Here is a 17,700-nt window from a genome sequence, read left to right as displayed (position 1 = left end):
TTCGATACTGTGAACCATCAGATCCTACTCTCCACCCTCTCCGAGTTGGGCATCTCCGGCGCGGCCCACGCTTGGATTGCGTCCTACCTGACAGGTCGCTCCTACCAGGTGGCGTGGCGAGAATCTGTCTCCTCACCACGCGCTCTCACCACTGGTGTCCCCCAGGGCTCTGTTCTAGGCCCTCTCCTATTCTCGCTATACACCAAGTCACTTGGCTCTGTCATAACCTCACATGGTCTCTCCTATCATTGCTATGCAGACGACACACAATTAATCTTCTCCTTTCCCCCTTCTGATGACCAGGTGGCGAATCGCATCTCTGCATGTCTGACAGACATATCAGTGTGGATGACGGATCACCACCTCAAGCTGAACCTCGGCAAGACGGAGCTGCTCTTCCTCCCGGGGAAGGACTGTCCGTTCCATGATCTCGCCATCATGGTTGACAACTCCATTGTGTCCTTCTCCCAGAGCGCTAAGAACCTTGGCGTGATCCTGGACAACACCCTGTCGTTCTCAACTAACATCAAGGCGGTGGCCCGTTCCTGTAGGTTCATGCTCTACAACATCCGCAGAGTACGACCCTGCCTCACACAGGAAGCGGCGCAGGTCCTAATCCAGGCACTTGTCATCTCCCGTCTGGATTACTGCAACTCGCTGTTGGCTGGGCTCCCTGCCTGTGCCATTAAACCCCTACAACTCATCCAGAACGCCGCAGCCCGTCTGGTGTTCAACCTTCCCAAGTTCTCTCACGTCACCCCGCTCCTCCGCTCTCTCCACTGGCTTCCAGTTGAAGCTCGCATCCGCTACAAGACCATGGTGCTTGCCTACGGAGCTGTGAGGGGAACGGCACCTCAGTACCTCCAGGCTCTGATCAGGCCCTACACCCAAACAAGGGCACTGCGTTCATCCACCTCTGGCCTGCTCGCCTCCCTACCACTGAGGAAGTACAGTTCCCGCTCAGCCCAGTCAAAACTGTTCGCTGCTCTGGCCCCCAATGGTGGAACAAACTCCCTCACGACGCCAGGACAGCGGAGTCAATCACCACCTTCCGGAGACACCTGAAACCCCACCTCTTTAAGGAATACCTAGGATAGGATAAAGTAATCCTTCTCACCCCCCTTAAAAGATTTAGATGCACTATTGTAAAGTGGCTGTTCCACTGGATGTCATAAGGTGAATGCACCAATTTGTAAGTCGCTCTGGATAAGAGCGTCTGCTAAATGACTTAAATGTAATGTAAATGTTTTAAATGTGTGCATGCTCTCCTTAGAGAAAACAGCATCTGATTCAAAGGGGGGTGTATACACTCTTGAGTATTCTCTGCCAAAGTAGGTAATGAAGGAGGTGAGCAGACTCCTGTTTGCCATCTAACGAATTGACACTCTCCTCGACCACTCGACCCCTTATCGGTTTCCAGTTCATGCAGGAGAGGAGGATGGAGGAATCGAGGAGAGGATGGACTTTTTCCAATTGAGATCCTCCAAAATACCCAAGTAATAATAAATACATTTATAATGATAACAAATATGGTTGATCTTTGTAAAATGTCTGCCTCTTTAATTTCCATGATCAGTCTTTACAATATTAATTTGTATGCATGTATTTTGTATACTTTTCTCTAGTCAACATTGTGTAGCACACAGGGATTCACATTGAAGGTGTGTTCATTACAACCTCTACTTTCTTGTCAAAAGACATGTCAACATGAGGATTAGAATAAAAAAATACTTTCAACCCAATGTTCATCTACAGTGCATATGCTTGTCTCACTCTTGATTTTCAACCCATCCAACAGACATAGGCCTTGTTACAGAGTGTGGTTTACCTTTGCATATCACTTGCAACTGAAGGCCCCCTTCAACAGGAAGCTACTGTGGTCTTCTGAGTAAGAAGACCACATCTGTGCTACTGCTCAGAAATTTGTTCCATTGGCTGCAGCTACAAATAGTATTTGGGTGAATACAGTAAAATAAGCATTTATGAACCTAAATTATCTATATGTGTCATGCACTAAAATAACCTGGTTTATGTGCATGAATATGCTTCATAGTTGTTAATAATCACAGAAAAAGCTGTCTACATGAACATATAATCTAAGTACTTGTGATTGTTATAACATGTGAATAACATATAAAATAAATTAAGTACCAGTTTAAATGTAACACTATATTAAATGTTTTCAGATATGTATCAAATTAAATGGGAAGAATTGAAAGAGGCACAGCTGCTCAGACAGGAAGTGACCTAATTGATTCCCTCTGTGTCTGAACTTAGTTGCAGAGGTTTGCCATTTACCTTGCTCATGTAGTAGCTACTGAATGTATGTGCCTGATACTTTCACTTACATTTCTGATACCACTCACCACCATATATTAAAATACAGAAAATGTTCTTGGTCAAAACTGATGGCTGTTTTTTCTGGATGGTATTATGTTATACCTCTGTTGCTTCAATGGGTAAGTGCTTAAGATAATGATAATATAGATATAGCATTTTATGTAGAGATATGAGAGAATAAATGTAGAATAGAAGAGTAGAAATTGAAGAGAAGCTTCCTGTCGTGAGTGTGTTGTGCATCAGGAAAATAATGGTGTAATTCTTTAAACCCTATATTTAGCTTACAATAGAAAAATGTATGTATGTCCTGAGAATTGTATATCTTAACCATTACATTGCAACGTTTTGTAAATGAGCCTGATAACCGTCCATACCCATCACTCCTCCTTTAGGTAACAAACATTGCCATGACTCCTGTAACACATCCACCCTCCAGGCTCCACTGGGCTCTGCGGTGCTCTTGTCATGCAGCTTTGGGTCTACCTCTCTAGGCATCAGCCCTGGCTATGGATGGGTGGTGTGGAACCAGATCTCTGGTTCTGGTGCCAGTCTGGTCAACATCACATCCTCTGGGAAGGTTGTTGCCTCCTTCGGTTGTCTGCATATCATGTACAATACTAACCTTCTTTTTAGCTTTGAGACTTTAGCCTTTTAAAATCATTTTTTACCTTATTTTTAATGTACAGCTTTGTAATTTCTGCATGTAATGAAAAGCGCTCTTCAAATAATATGTAAATAAAATATGAATGTATTATTATCAGGTGGACTTTCTGGACCCTAGGCAGGGCAGAGTGAAGGCTTTCCCCAATCAGGGAGGTCTGGGGAACTTCTCCATCAGAATCGATGCCCTTCAGGCCTCAGACCTGGGTTCCTACTGCTGTGAGCTACAGAGTAATGACCAGTGCCATCGAGTGGAAGTTGAGGAACTTGATCAAGGTAACACTATGCTAGTATCTACAGTAGTATATTGTTCCAGTGGCTCAGTTGGTTGGAGAATGGTGCTTGTAACAATACCTGAGTTGTAGGTTTGATTTTTCTTGTGACCTCAACCAAATATTTGTATCAAAAGAAAGTCAGTTTATTGTTACATTAGAACAATAATCTCTTATACTGTTGTATCCGAAAATCTAGGACCCTTTCAAGTCACCTGTAATGAGTCAAAATAATTGGTGTAGGCTTCATACTGTGTATGCAAACTGCAGAGATGCACTCTGTATACACAGCATGTGGTCGGTTTTTCCTTACACAATCACTTTATGTAAAGGCCAACATATTTCTGGTCTGGTTAGACAAAGCAGCCCTCTTGCGTAATGTTTTCTGTAAGGTACATGTAAATAAAACCACCTCTTCCTCTCTTCAGACAGTAGAGATCTGCAAGTATTGTTTTTCAGCGTTGGTGGTGTGGCCGTCCTCATAGTGCTCCTGTGTGGCTGTTTCTGCTGGGTGAAATGGACACGTGAGCACCTCCGTTCCTCTTTCTGACTCCCTCAGTCTTACTTCAGTACTGGAATGATATTGATGAAGCAGCTAGCATGGTATACTGCACAGTATAGAGTATGCTACACTGAGTGCGTTGACAGTTATTCAGGCTAATTTGAATCTTCCTATGAGCATTAAGCAGCATCCTTTCTTTCTGACGTAAATGTTATGATGCTGATTGGGCAACTTTGCAAGCTGCTTCCATGTGTCACATGAATTGACACTGGAGAGACGAAGCAGGTACGGGGAATCAAACATTTACTAAGGAACGGACATGGAAGGAGACAGGAACAGCGTCAGCACAAGGGTAACGAAGACAAAAACAATTAATGCATCAGAAGGCAACAGAGCAGGGGAACTGACAAATATAGGGGAGGTAATAAACAGGTAATGAGTGAGTCCAGGTGAATCCAATATCGCTGATGCGTGTGACGAGGGAAGGCAGGTGTGTGTAATTGATGATGGCAGGAGTGCGTGATGCAGGGCAGCCTGGCGCCCTTGAGCGCCAGGGGGGAAGAGCGGGAGCAGACGTGACACCATGTCAGTTATGTAGCTACATATCCTACTAAAAAGATGTACATTGCAGAGTTTAAACAGGCCTACATGCATGTCTTAATTCCACCCAATATGTGGCATTAAGCAGTGGAACATTTCAAAGTAGCCTAATATGTTTGTGAAATGTGATGTACTTTCAATAAAGACACAACGCCTGAAAAAATTATAATCTTATAGCAGTGCCTTTTCTTGTTTTATTACCTCTATAGTATTTGAGCACCCTTTTCAAATCTGATTGAAACATGAAATTAATGTAGAATTCTGTATAATATGACAGGATCCAGTACACTTCCTGAGGACGTTGCGTGTAGTGACGATGTTGGGAGAGATGTGGCACAGAAGAGAGGTAAAAAACGTAAGCACACGTAGGCTACACACACACACACACACACACACACACACACACACACACACACACACACACACACACACACACACACACACACACACACACACACACACACACACACACACACACACACACACACAGTGTATTTTAATGTCCATGTGGTTAAGTTTATGCCACATTACAACATCATTATATATTTACCAAAACAAGACCACAGTATAAAGTCATGGTGCATTTCCAGACTGATGCTCACATCTGTTTTTGTCTTACTTTAGGAGCCGGCAATGAGCGACCTATCTATGGTACGTTTATTATTTTAGATTTACCATTTTCATTGAATGGAATTTTAATGTTGTTGTTTTCTTTTCTACATGGACCGAGTTTGAACTGTTCTCTTCCCTCCCTTCAACAGAAAACAATGAGCACGATCCAACCAGAATGCAGCATGAACCGACCAGAATTCAGCAAAATCCAACCAGAATTCAGCAGGATCCAACCACAATTCAATATGATCCAACCGGAATTCAGCATGAACCACCAAGAAACCAGCACGAACCACCAAGACACCAGCACGAACCAGCTAGATACCAAAATAAACCAGTGAGAGATTTGAGTGAGAAAAGAAGAGGGTTTCATAGAGGTGAGCTATACTTTATGTAACATACAGTCAACATTCTATAATAATTTTCCCTTGTTCAATGATACCAATATTTTTATCCTGCTTGGTATTCATGTTCCATTCAGAAGTAATTGAACTTAATGGACTTTCCTTCCCCAGAACTCATGAGCAGATTGCGCCAATCAAGTCTCGGACAGCATTACTATGGTAAAGTCAGAGCTTTTTAATTAGCAATTTACAGTATCAGCTTGCAGTGATCCTTTTATGAATTACATTGACTCGTCGTGAACTCTGACAGCAAACCAAGCAGAGATCAATGAGCAAGCCAGAGCTCAGATCGACAGCCACCAAAGAGCAAACGAGGCAGAGACCAACCAGGAGGGAAGATTCCAAATGGACAACCGCCAAAGAGGTATCTTACACACTATGTTTTACAGTAATCTCTGATACAAATCAATATGCACTCTAGCATTTTGTTATCAATGCCTTGTCTCCTTCTCATTGCAGGAAGCTTTTGGAGAAAGAAACCCAAAGAGAGTAAGTTTTTTTTTCTCCTCACAACATACTGTATAATCATTATAACTTATCTTACATTGAAACCACTCCCTCTCTCTTGCACTCTCTCCCAGAATGTGAATATAAAAACCCTATCTACAACAAGAGTACAGACCAAATCAACAAATGATGGGGATGATGAGGATACTGGGTCTCAACACCTTGGTCTCCTTTTTGTTTGAGTTGTATTTTTTAAATAAAGTATTGTCTTGAAAGTGAAACAAATATGAAATAAAGTCAAATCATTTTTGCTTCAATGGTTTGAGATTATTTAATGCACCAATGAATCATCCAATGGGAATCAGAAAGGATCTAATCAAGGCCATTAACCCTAATGACCCTCAGCTGTGTCACCCCACCAGTGGATGGTCACCCAGGCCCAATGTCCACTGTTTGCTGACCATCAGAGATCATTTGTTATTCGCGGAGTGAGGGATATAATCCATACTTTCAACCGCACTTTAAATATACATAAATGACACTGTGAGTGGTCATAATGGGTATGTCTCTCTACATTCCTAAAGAGCAATTCACCCATTTTAAATTGAACATTTATGTCCAAGGTAAGTAACTTATGTATTCAACCCTGATCAATCAAATGGCAATATCATTGGTTATATATTTGTGGTTTTGGTTAATTGATAATGTCCTGATAATGTCCTGTGTATTCAAATTCACGCAGATGAAAATGGTGGACACTACAGGGCAATAGATATTGCTCTTCAGTGCCACTATCTCATGGGAGAGACAGACCGGTTCGTTGTCTTTTCTGTTCCCTATTATGGCTGTCTCGTCAAAAGACAAGTAGGCTAATTATTTCCGCTAATATTCAAACTCTTTCTTGTTTTGCTGTAGCACATAAAGGCTGACGTTAACTTCGCTTGTATTCTAATGTGCCTGGGAGATATTGCCAGCTTGACAGTGATCATCAAGGATATGCTAGAAGAGGGCCAAGTTGAGATCACCAAGAGAGTGCCTCTCATCTGTAAAATGCATCCTGAAAGGTAACAAAATCTTTGCCTTAATGTTATATAATACAAAAGTTGCATTGTTTGACAATCCACATTGAGAAGTTCTCCTGGGCACTGCGACAAAGACAAGGTTTCTCATCACCATCTTCCAGAATGCCACTTTCCCCCCTCTGAACCTGGACACAGTCCAGATCCCCTCCAGCCACAGCCAGAACTGCAAGTCCAAAACCAGGGCTGACCACTTTGTTACCTTTCGCTTTCCATTCACCTACTGTGGCGCTCAATCACAGGTCTGTACCATATTGATGGTCTATTTCTCTATCGGATCTCTTTCCCTATCAGGTCAAATTGATTATTTTCCTTGGGCCTACTTTCAGATTGATAAAAAATAATCTAACGGCCTATTCCACATCAGCGTAGGCTGATAATATTTTTGGTATCTCAGATTGTTCTTGCAATTCTCACAAAAAGTTAATTGGTAGGAAAATGTTTGACATGCCTTTTTACATTTGTATCACACAAACAATTTCTTAGAAAATCATGCTGAAAGTGGCAACTTCAGGCCCTTTTTAGACCTTTACATGCCTCCTGTAAGACCCTATGATCTGTGAACCAACATTCTAGTGTCATCATACTCCTTATAGTGTATTCTCAAATGTAGAGTATGTCCAGACTCAATTTTTAACATTCATTTATTCAAAATTTAAAATATGAATATCCTCTTACAGGTACTTCCACTCTCACCGATGGGAACCGCCAGTGACTGTGTGCTCTTACATGTTTACTACCATAACCAACAACTACAAGCCAATTGCAATTGTTCACAGATGATCAATCCCTATTGACTTATTTTCCAATGGTAAACAACTGGGTTCAGGACTTGTTGTTTCCATTGTCAGGTGTCCCTACAGGGGTGACAGCCACAGGACTGTGTTTCTGCCACTGGTCCACAGCAAGGGAGTTAAGTATCCATCACATTACAATTGATTTGTAGTCAGGCCATCCTCCTTTGTGAAATTCCATGAGTTTACAAAGTCTGAGTGCCTGTTAACTCATATACAACTCAAATTGCATTGTGTGAAAATTATTAGATACTTTTCAGTAACTGGGTGGTATTCATCACCACTTTCTGGGCACAGAGGCCTGAATGCTCCTGTTTACAGTGAAAATAATGAACTTATTGTAGACACTTATGTCAGCCAATTAATAACACTATCCCCCAGGTATACTTTCATTATGATACAGAAGTCTGCAAAGGAACCGGCTGCTCAATGCCCTGTAACAGAATCACTTATCATAATAATCTTATCTGTACATTTACTGTCATAAAAGACTGACAAAATTGGCTCATTGTAGCAATCGAACCCTTGTGTGTTAATGCAATTGTACATTTTGTCATGAATTATAGCATATTATTCCATTTAATAGTCGAAAATTGTGCATAAAGGCAATACTTCTGCAGGGATTTTTCAGACATGGGGAGCGGCTGACAGTAAACGTATTTGGCCAAGACAGGGACCAATGAAAACGTAGAATGCGTTGTATCCGGAAGTCGCTGTGTTTCATTGTTTGCCGACAGAAACGTGTGTAACTTGGAATCTTTATGACCTAAAAGTTGGAATATTGTGGAGGAGAGTCAGACCTACAACTCTATATAAGTAAGCAGTTATGTGTTTACTCTTTGTTAGTGTATACGTGTAATATAAGTTATTGGAACCAGCTATTGTCATCATTCCCTTTCGCATAGTTAAACAACAATAGAGTCCATCATGTCGAAAAGGACGGAGTGGGATACCAAGGGAGATTCAGACGAATCAAAGAACCTGCCAATCTATCAACATAAGGCCAAACTTCAACAGGCTGTCAAAGACAATTCATTCTTGGTTGTCACTGGCGAGACTGGCAGAGGGAAAATGACTCAACGTCCCCATGGGACCTGTGTACAGAATTCAAAGTTGACCCAAACCTCTATACCCTTTATTATAGCATTCGTCTATGTGATGCCCTTATAGAGAGATCTGAAAGGTTTAGATAGGTGTAAACTTGTGTTAATTATGTAGGATTTTGGAGTAATAGCAGGATTGGCATCACCCAGCCTCGGAGAGTAGCAGCCATCACTGTAGCCCAGAGGGTATCACAGGAGATGCACTTTAGTTGGGGTAGAGAGGTTGGATATCAAGTGTGCTTCGATGACTGCACGACACAGGTGAAAGAGCTCCAAGACACCTGCCTACTGGATCAGTGTTTCCCAACGCTGGTCTTCGAGTCACCCAACAGTACACATTTTCATTGTAGTCCTGGACAAACACCTCATTCAACTTATTGAGGGCTTGATGATTATTTGACAAGTTGAATCAGGTGTGCCTGTCCCGGGATACAATAAAATGTTTTACTGTTAGGGGTACTCGAGGACTAGGATTGGGAAACACTGTACTAGACTGCTCAAAGTGATACTTCACGTAAATGATTGGATACGCTTATGTGTTAGGCATCTTGAAAGATGTGGAGGGAATTGGAGTGTTGTGTATATCAGCAAATGTGTGTCTCTGAAAGGAGATGTGTGTGTTGTCAGGACACGCTGGTAAAGTACATGACAGACGGCTGTCTGCTGAGAGAGATCCTGGCAGACCCTGTTCTGTCTCAGTACAGTGTAGTCATTTTGGATGAAGCCCATGAGAGGAGCCTTAACAGGGTCAGTAATAGAGGCAACTACTTCAAAACAGTAATCTGATTATATCCCCAACTCCATCCCTCAGTTGTATAACCAAAGCAAGTGGTGGTGCTGCTGTTTTGCTGATAAACAAATCCCAGATTGTAAACAGTTGTGTAACATGTGTTTTACTTTTGGACATTTTGTTGGGTCTGTTGAAGCCGACCCTCTCCAGTCCAGATAAGGCCTCTTAAGGGTTGCTCTGTCCCCCTGAAGGTGGTGGTAATGTCAGCCACCCTGGAGACAGACAAGCTCTCTGTGTTCCTGGGAGGCTGTCTTGTCTTCACTTTGCCTGGAAGAACCTTCCCTGTCACCCCCAAGTTTGGCTGATACACAGAGCTCTGTTTACGTTAAAGAGGTAGGGAGTGAGCTTGCTTTTACTGACATAGGCCAACTGTTAGCATGATGTATGATAATTAATAAATTCAGTGATTGTACCACCCCAGGATTTAGCTCATTTAAAATCAGCTATTGATGCGCAGGTTGGCTCATAACCCACAATACCGGTGAAGGGCAGACGGGTTGAATAAAGAGAAACAATACCTTAAAAAATCCATGAATGTTTCATTATTGTGCAATTTATATAGTCTACATTTAGCCTAAAATAATGAAAGAAAAACCTAATCTGGTCTTATGCATATGCATATGTCTAAACGCTTAACTGTATGCACACCAAATTGCCTACACAGCCAATCACCAAATAATGATTTTGCGAATTGGCAGAAAAGGTTTGGACACACCTACTAATTCAATAGTTTTTCTTTATTTTCCTATTTTCTACATTCATAGAATAATAGTGAAGACAGCAAATGTGTCAACCCCTTGGGTTGTGCCGTGGCGGAGATCTTTGTGGGCTATACTCAGCCCTGTCTCAGGATGGTAAGTTGGTGGTTGAAGATATCCCTCTAGTGGTGTGGGGGCTGTGCTTTGGCAAAGTGGGTGGGGTTATATCCTTCCTGTTTGGCCCTGTCCGGGGGTGTCCTCGGATGGGGCCACAGTGTCTCCTGACCCCTCCTGTCTCAGCCTCCAGTATTTATGCTGCAGTAGTTTGTGTCGGGGGGCTAGGGTCAGTTTGTTATATCTGGAGTACTTCTCCTGTCCTATTCGGTGCGTTCTCTAATTCTCTCCTTCTTTCTTTCTCTCTCTCGGAGGACCTGAGCCCTAGGACCATGCCCCAGGACTACCTGACATGATGACTCATTGCTGTCCCCAGTCCACCTGGCCATGCTGCTGCTCCAGTTTCAACTGACCTGAGCCCTAGGACCATGCCCCAGGACTACCTGACATGATGACTCCTTGCTGTCCACAGTCCACCTGGCCATGCTGCTGCTCCAGTTTCAACTGTTCTGCCTTACTATTAATTGACCATGCTGGTCATTTATGAACATTTGAACATCTTGGCCATGTTCTGTTATAATCTCCACCCGGCACAGCCAGAAGAGGACTGGCCACCCCACATATGCTCTCTCTAATTCTCTCTTTCTTTCTCTCTCTCGGAGGACCTGAGCCCAAGGACCGTGCCCCAGGACGACCTGACATGATGACTCCTTGCTGTCCCCAGTCCACCTGACTGTGCTGCTGCTCCAGTTTCAACTGTTCTGCCTTATTATTATTCGACCATGCTGGTCATTTATGAACATTTGAACAACTTGGCCATGTTCTGTTATAATCTCCACCCGGCACAGCCAGAAGAGGACTGGCCACCCCACATAGCCTGGTTCCTCTCTAGGTTTCTTCCTAGGTTTTGGCCTTTCTAGGGAGTTTTAGCCACTGTGCTTCTACACCTGCATTGCTTGCTGTTTGGGGTTTTAGGCTGGGTTTCTGTACAGCACTTTGAGATATCAGCTGATGTACGAAGGGCTATATAAATACATTTGATTTGATTTGATTTGAAGACATCAAAACTATGAAATAACACATATGGAATCATGTAGTAACCAAAAAAACTGATAAACAAATCAAAGTATATTTTATATTTGAGATTCTTAGTAACCACCCTTTGCCTTGATGACAGCTTTGTACTCTTGGCATTCTCTCAACCAGCTTCATGAGGTGGTCACCTGGAATGCATTTCAATTAACAGGTCTGCCTTGTTAAAAGTTCATTTGTGGAATTTCTTTCCTTCTTAATGCATTTGAGCCAGTTGTGTTGTAACAAGATAGGGTTGGTAAACAGAAGACAGCCCTATTTGGTAAAAGACCAAGCCCATATTATGGCAAGCTCAAATAAGGAAACAGAAACAACAGTCATCATTACTTTAAGACATGAAGGTCAGTCATTCCGAAAAATTACGAGAACTTTGAAAGTTTCTTCAAGTGCAGTCGCAAAGACCAGCAAGTGCTACGATGAAACTGGCTCTCATGAGGACCGCCACAGGAAAGGAAGACCCAGAGTTACCTCTGCTGCAGAGGATAAGCTCATCAGAGTTACCAGCCTAAGAAATCAGCAATTAACTGCACCTCAGATTACAACCCAAATAAATGCTTCATAGAGTTCAAGTAGCAGACACATCTCAAAATCAACTGTTCAGAGGAGACTGCATGAATCAGGCCTTTGCGTTTGAATTGCAGCAAAGAAACCACTACTAAAGGACACCAATAATAAGAAGAGACTTGCTTGGGAAAAGAAACACGAGCAATGGATATTAGACCAGTGGAAATCTGCCCTTTGGTCTGATGAGTCCAAATTTGAGATTTTTGGTTCCAACTGCCGTGTCTTTGTCAGACGCCGAGTAGGTGAGCGGATGATAACCGCATCTGTGGTTCTCACCGTGAAGCATGGAGGAGGAGGTGTGATGGAGTGGGGGTACTTTGCTGGTGACACTATGATTTATTTAGAATTCAAGGAACACTTAACCAGCATGGCTACCACAGAATTCTGCAGCGATATGCCATCCCATCTGGTTTGCGCTTAGTGGGACTATAATTTGTTGTTCAACAGGACAATGACCCAACACACCTCCAGGCTGTGTAAGGGCTATTTGGCCAAGAAGGAGAGTGATGGAGTGCTGCATCAGATGACCTGGCCTCCACAATCACCCGACCTCATCTCAATTGAGATGGTTTGGGATGAGTTGGACCGCAGAGTGAAGGAAAAGTAGCCAACATGTAAGGGCATATGCTGGTGGCAGGGAAGTCAGGCGAAGGAGATCGAACTTGGCATAAAACGGAACAGTTTAATAAGTACTCAAAAACTCAAAAAACAAAATATACAAAATAATAAAAGTGGGTACAAAACCAGAACATATCTTGCACAAAGCTAACAAACAAACAATCACCGACAAGGACAATGAGGGGAAACAGAGGGTTAAATAAACAACATGTAATGAATGGGATTGGAACCAGGTGTGATACAAGACAAGACAAAACCAAAGGAAAATGAAAAGAGGATCAACGATGGCTAGAAGGTCTGCGACTTCGACCATCGAATTCCGCCCGAACAAGGAGAGGGACCAACTTCGGCGGACGTCGTGACAAAACAAGTGCTCAGCATATGCGGGAACTCCTTCAAGACTGTTGGAAAAGCATTCCAGGTGAAGCTGGTTGAGAGAATGTCAAGAGTGTACAAAGCTGTCATCAAGGCAAAGAGTTGCTACTTTGATGAATATCATATGAAATATATTTAGATTTGTGTAACACTTTTTTGGTTACTACATGATTCCATATATAGTTTTGATATCTTCAGTATTATTCTACAATGTAGAAAATAGTAAAAAAATAAAGAAAACCCCTTGAATGAGTAGGTGTGTCCAAACATTTGATTGGTATGGTATATTGTCTCTAGTGTATGTATGGGGAAAAAATATGGGGGATACTTTAAGTATGAACAAACCTCTTGTCCGTGACAGGTTATCAAGGTGGAATTGGATGTGCACACAAGTGAGATGGCTGGAGATATCCTTGTGTTTCTAACAGGTAAACCTAATGATAATCTCCAGAATATTCATGTAATGATTACAGGTTCATTTTTCTTCTTCGATACAACTGTTTATAACAGGGCTGTCTGATATTGTGAAGGACTGTTACATGTTGTATGCGAAGGCTTAATTCATAGACTACCGTTACGATTTGCAGGACCGTAAAGTGGAAGGGCTGCTGATCCTGCCCATGTACAGATCTATGCTCACTGGTAAGATTTCCGGCACTGTCTGAGTACCCCTCACTGTGACATGCACATATAGAAAAACAGATGGAGTTCCCTTTTACACACAGTTTAGCATGTCATTTGCTTGCTAAATCAAAAGAATAAAGTCATGACATGACTGCATAGAGCTGTTTTTATCCATCACAAAATGCAAGGCCTCAAATTTCATGACTGTAATTTGCTCACTGCAGGTATATTGTTGACAGTGAGTTAGTGAAGCAACTCAACCATAACTAAAGGGTTATGGACATCCTCGAAGTGGTTCTGATTTCAAAGTAAGTCCCGGAAGTCCCTGTTTGTCTGCTTCCTTTCATTTTGTGCCTAATGAACAGAACTGTGATGTTGTAGGAGCGAGGACCTGCAGAGAGCAGGCCGAGCAGGGAGAACCTCCGCCGGGACTTACTACAGTCAGAAGTTCTGGGATAGGTGCATGCAAGAGTACACCGTTCCAGAGATCCAGAGGACCAGTCTCACCGCTGTTATCCTCACACTCAAGTGCCTAGAAGTTCATGATGTCATCAGGTAGGTACAACTCCACTTCCTCAAGTGCTCAGAGAAACCAGTGTCCGTTTTTCAAGACTGTGATAATACAATACAATCCAACAAGTCATTTGAGGCCATGGTTGCTTGGTCTGTCCCTCTTAAGGTTCCCTTACCTGGACCATCCAGAGGAGAGGTTCATCCTAGAAGCATTGAAATTGCTTTACCAATGTGACGCCATCGACAGGTGAGAGATATAGACATACTGTATATTCGTGTACATCTGTCATTGCTTATACAAATCTCCACCAGATACATCTACAACCACATAGGGATACAACTCTGCTGTTTTCACCATCAAGAACAGAGGGAACCTACTACATACAGTATTGGCAGTTCTTCATGACTATCACGACTCAATCTTTTTAATAGCTCTTGTTAGCTCTTATCAATATCCCCCTCCCCTGTGTGGTGTCTGTAGGAGAGGTAAAGTGACCCAGCTGGGTGAGATGATGGTATAATTCTCCCTGCCCCCAGGGCTGACCCGGGCCCTGCTCCAGGCTGTCTCCCTAAGCTTTGAGGAACCTCCTGCTGCCTATAGCCACCATGCTGTCTGTGGAGAACATTTTCATCAGACCAGGTGGACAATAACGGCATGAGGCCTCGGTTTAGCCAATGAAGATGTGGTTATGTCAGAAATACACATGTATACATCATGGCCTTTACCGATGTATTCCATTGGAATTCAGTCAGACATAATCCCAAGTCATAGTTCTAATCTAAATGTTTGGCATTTCTCTCTCTGCAGGCCATCCAGAGAAGCAGAAGGAGGCAGATCAGAAGCACAGGCAGTTGGGAGTGCAGACGGGCAGCTGTAAGGACTTCACCATGTGGCTCAGTGTGTTTGAGAAGGACAAGGCCAGGTATACAAACATAACTCCTCTTGTTGTATTTAATAAGCTACATTAAATTCACTGCATTCATATTCATGAGTCTCCATCTAACATGAGCTTGTTTTGCTGCCTACTTGTTGTGATGCCCCGTCAGCGTGATGTAAAGACAACTATATACACCGGAGGGCGCTAAAAGTCAGCCTTCAGCGAGGAGACCCAGCTCAGAGAGTTCCTCCTACGAATACAACAGGTCAGTTTGTTGTTTGTTTATTTACTTATCCTATTAGTTTTTGTGTAGCTAAAACTATGATGTGAAGCTCTGAGCATGTATGTACAGATTTATAACCAGGGTATGTCCGTTGTTTCTAGAAGAGAGATTTCCCTATGGAGAAGTTTGATGGTAATAAGAGTGAGCTGTTCAGGAGATGCCTATGCACTGGTTACTTCACCAGGGGCGCTCAGAGATACATACACAAGGCAAGAAGGTCCGGCTTTTATGCCAGCAATGTTAAAAAGTCAAGAAAGATAACTGAAATGTTGTGGTTTTCTCTCAGGTCAGTTGGAAAGGTGTTTTGGACAATGTATGGGCACGGATCCATGGTTCACATTCATCCATCATCAACGGTAAAGACTTCCAGGACTATATTCTGATCACTTCAGAACAATCCATTAAATCCCCAGAATGCATATTACACATCAATCCCCATCTCTCCTGCACGTTAACCTGACTCCCCCTCCCCCGTAGCTCTTTGGAGGACCAGGAGGACCAGCTGGACTGGTGATCTTCCATGATTCCTGTGCTCCATGAAGTGGATGTGTATGAGCTGAGCAGCTTGGCCAGAGAGGAGGTGGCCAAGTGGGAGACCAAGGAAGCAGCTAAAAGGCAAACAGGTGTGTGATGGGCTAATCAAATCAAATTTAATTTGTCACACACATGGTTAGCAGATGTTAATGTGAGTGTAGAGAAATGCTTGTGCTTCTAGTTCAGAACGGCATAGGCAAGATGCAGTAGATGGTATAGGGTACAGTATATACATATGAGATGAGTAATGTAGGGTATCTAAACATTATATTAAGTGGCATTGTTTAAAGTGGCTAGTGATACATTTTTTACATCCATTTTTCCATTTATTAAAGTGGCTGGAGTTGAGTCAGTATGTTGGTAGCAGCCACTCAATGTTAGTGGTGGCTGTTTAACAGTCTGGTGGCCTTGAGATAGAAGCTGTTTTTCAGTCTCTCGGTCCCTGCTTTGATGCACCTGTACTGACCTCGCCTTCTGGATGATAGCGGAGTGAACAGGCAGTGGCTCGGGTGGTTGTTGTCCTTGATGATCTTTATGGCCTTCCTGTGACATCGGGTGGTGTAGGTGTCCTGGATGGCAGGTAGTTTGCCCCCGGTGATGCGTTGTGCAGACCTCACTACCCTCTGGAGAGCCTTACGGTTGTGGGCGGAGCAGTTGCCGTACCAGGCGGTGATACAGCCAGCCCGACAGGATGCTCTCGATTGTGCATCTGTAAAAGTTTGGGAGTGCTTTTGGTGACAAGCTGAATTTCTTCAGCCTCCTGATGTTGAAGAGGCGCTGTCTGTGTGGGTGGACAATTTCAGTTTGAGCATGAATTTACTGGTATAGAATGAATTGTATAACATTTGTTTCTGTAGCTGCTCCTTTATTATATACAGTACAGGTCTCATAAAAACATCTAATGGGGGGGGGGGCAAAGGTTTTTGAAATGGAAAACGTAATTGAGCATTCATATTGGACAAGATAAGTTACTGTAGTGCGTTTTCTGATCAAGCCAGGCCCCAAGGTGATTTGTATGCTATGTATGCTTGTTTTGTTCTTCTAATAGTCATTATGTGTGTTTGGTTTATTCTAGAGGGGACTGCTGAAGACGCATTCAAGAAACTGGAGAAACGGAAAGATGAAAGCTCAGTGAACGATGCCCGTTCTCGCTACCTACAGAGAAAACAGGAGCGGGAACAAGGCAAAGCACACTTATCCTCCGGACACTTATCCTTAGGGGAAGAAGGGCTCTGTTATTGGACTGACCAGGACAGAAGAATCTCCACTCAGGGGTTAAAAGTCTGACCGTCATAATAAACTGCACAGTCGATGTTCAAAACAATGTTTTACAACACAGGAGTCTGAGAGTTGAGGGTCAAATGTCCTTTGTAGCTCAGTTTGTAAAGCATGGTGCTTGTAATGCTAGGGTAATGGGTTCACTTCCTGGGACCACCCATGTGGAAAATGTATGTATGTATGACTGTAAGTCACTTTGGATAAAAATGTCTGCTAAATATTATATTTAAATATACATTAATAATGGACTAGGTGGAGATAATGAATCCTAGTCACATCAAATGTCTAGTACTGAAGATGTTGTATGCTATGTTATCTTTTAGTGGTATATTTCTTTTTTAGTTTCATACCAATCAACGTTTTTGTCATGAGAGTACATTTTGCCAGTGGAGGTCCTCCATTTTCTTCTGGTTCTGTGAGAGTTACAGAATTACATACATTTTGTCAATATGTCACCCAACAGTGTTGTCAAATCAGCACATTAGAAAACAGGAGAACAATCACAGGCACTTTATTTTGTACATCG

The 17,700-nt window shown here is 42.7% G+C and overlaps 1 protein-coding gene and 1 pseudogene across 3 annotated transcripts; both read left to right on the top strand.

Annotated features, from left to right (window-relative positions):
- The first annotated feature begins 2,296 nt into the window (after positions 1-2,296).
- LOC118366487 (uncharacterized) lies at positions 2,297-6,154 on the top strand. Of its 3 annotated transcripts, none has more exons than XM_035749200.1 (11): positions 2,297-2,459; positions 2,777-2,917; positions 3,102-3,276; positions 3,701-3,796; positions 4,652-4,720; positions 4,999-5,025; positions 5,136-5,363; positions 5,502-5,549; positions 5,641-5,754; positions 5,850-5,879; positions 5,972-6,154. In XM_035749200.1, exons 1-11 carry the CDS (start codon positions 2,322-2,324, stop codon positions 6,025-6,027), a joined length of 1,122 nt encoding a protein of 373 aa, XP_035605093.1. In that variant the 5' UTR covers positions 2,297-2,321; the 3' UTR covers positions 6,028-6,154. The 3 variants fall into 3 exon arrangements, with proteins under 3 accessions (XP_035605093.1, XP_035605034.1, XP_035605145.1); XM_035749141.1 differs by having other exon boundaries at positions 4,652-4,729; XM_035749252.1 differs by having other exon boundaries at positions 2,733-2,917; positions 4,652-4,729.
- Positions 6,155-6,451: 297 nt separating this feature from the next.
- On the top strand, positions 6,452-17,667 carry LOC118366393 (probable ATP-dependent RNA helicase DHX40; annotated as a pseudogene).
- Positions 17,668-17,700: the final 33 nt, after the last annotated feature.

This window comes from Oncorhynchus keta, chromosome 1 (assembly GCF_023373465.1).
Source record: "Oncorhynchus keta strain PuntledgeMale-10-30-2019 chromosome 1, Oket_V2, whole genome shotgun sequence".
NCBI lineage: Eukaryota > Metazoa > Chordata > Actinopteri > Salmoniformes > Salmonidae > Oncorhynchus > Oncorhynchus keta.
Note: the sequence above shows the minus strand (reverse complement) of the source record. Positions and strands in the feature narration are given on the sequence as shown.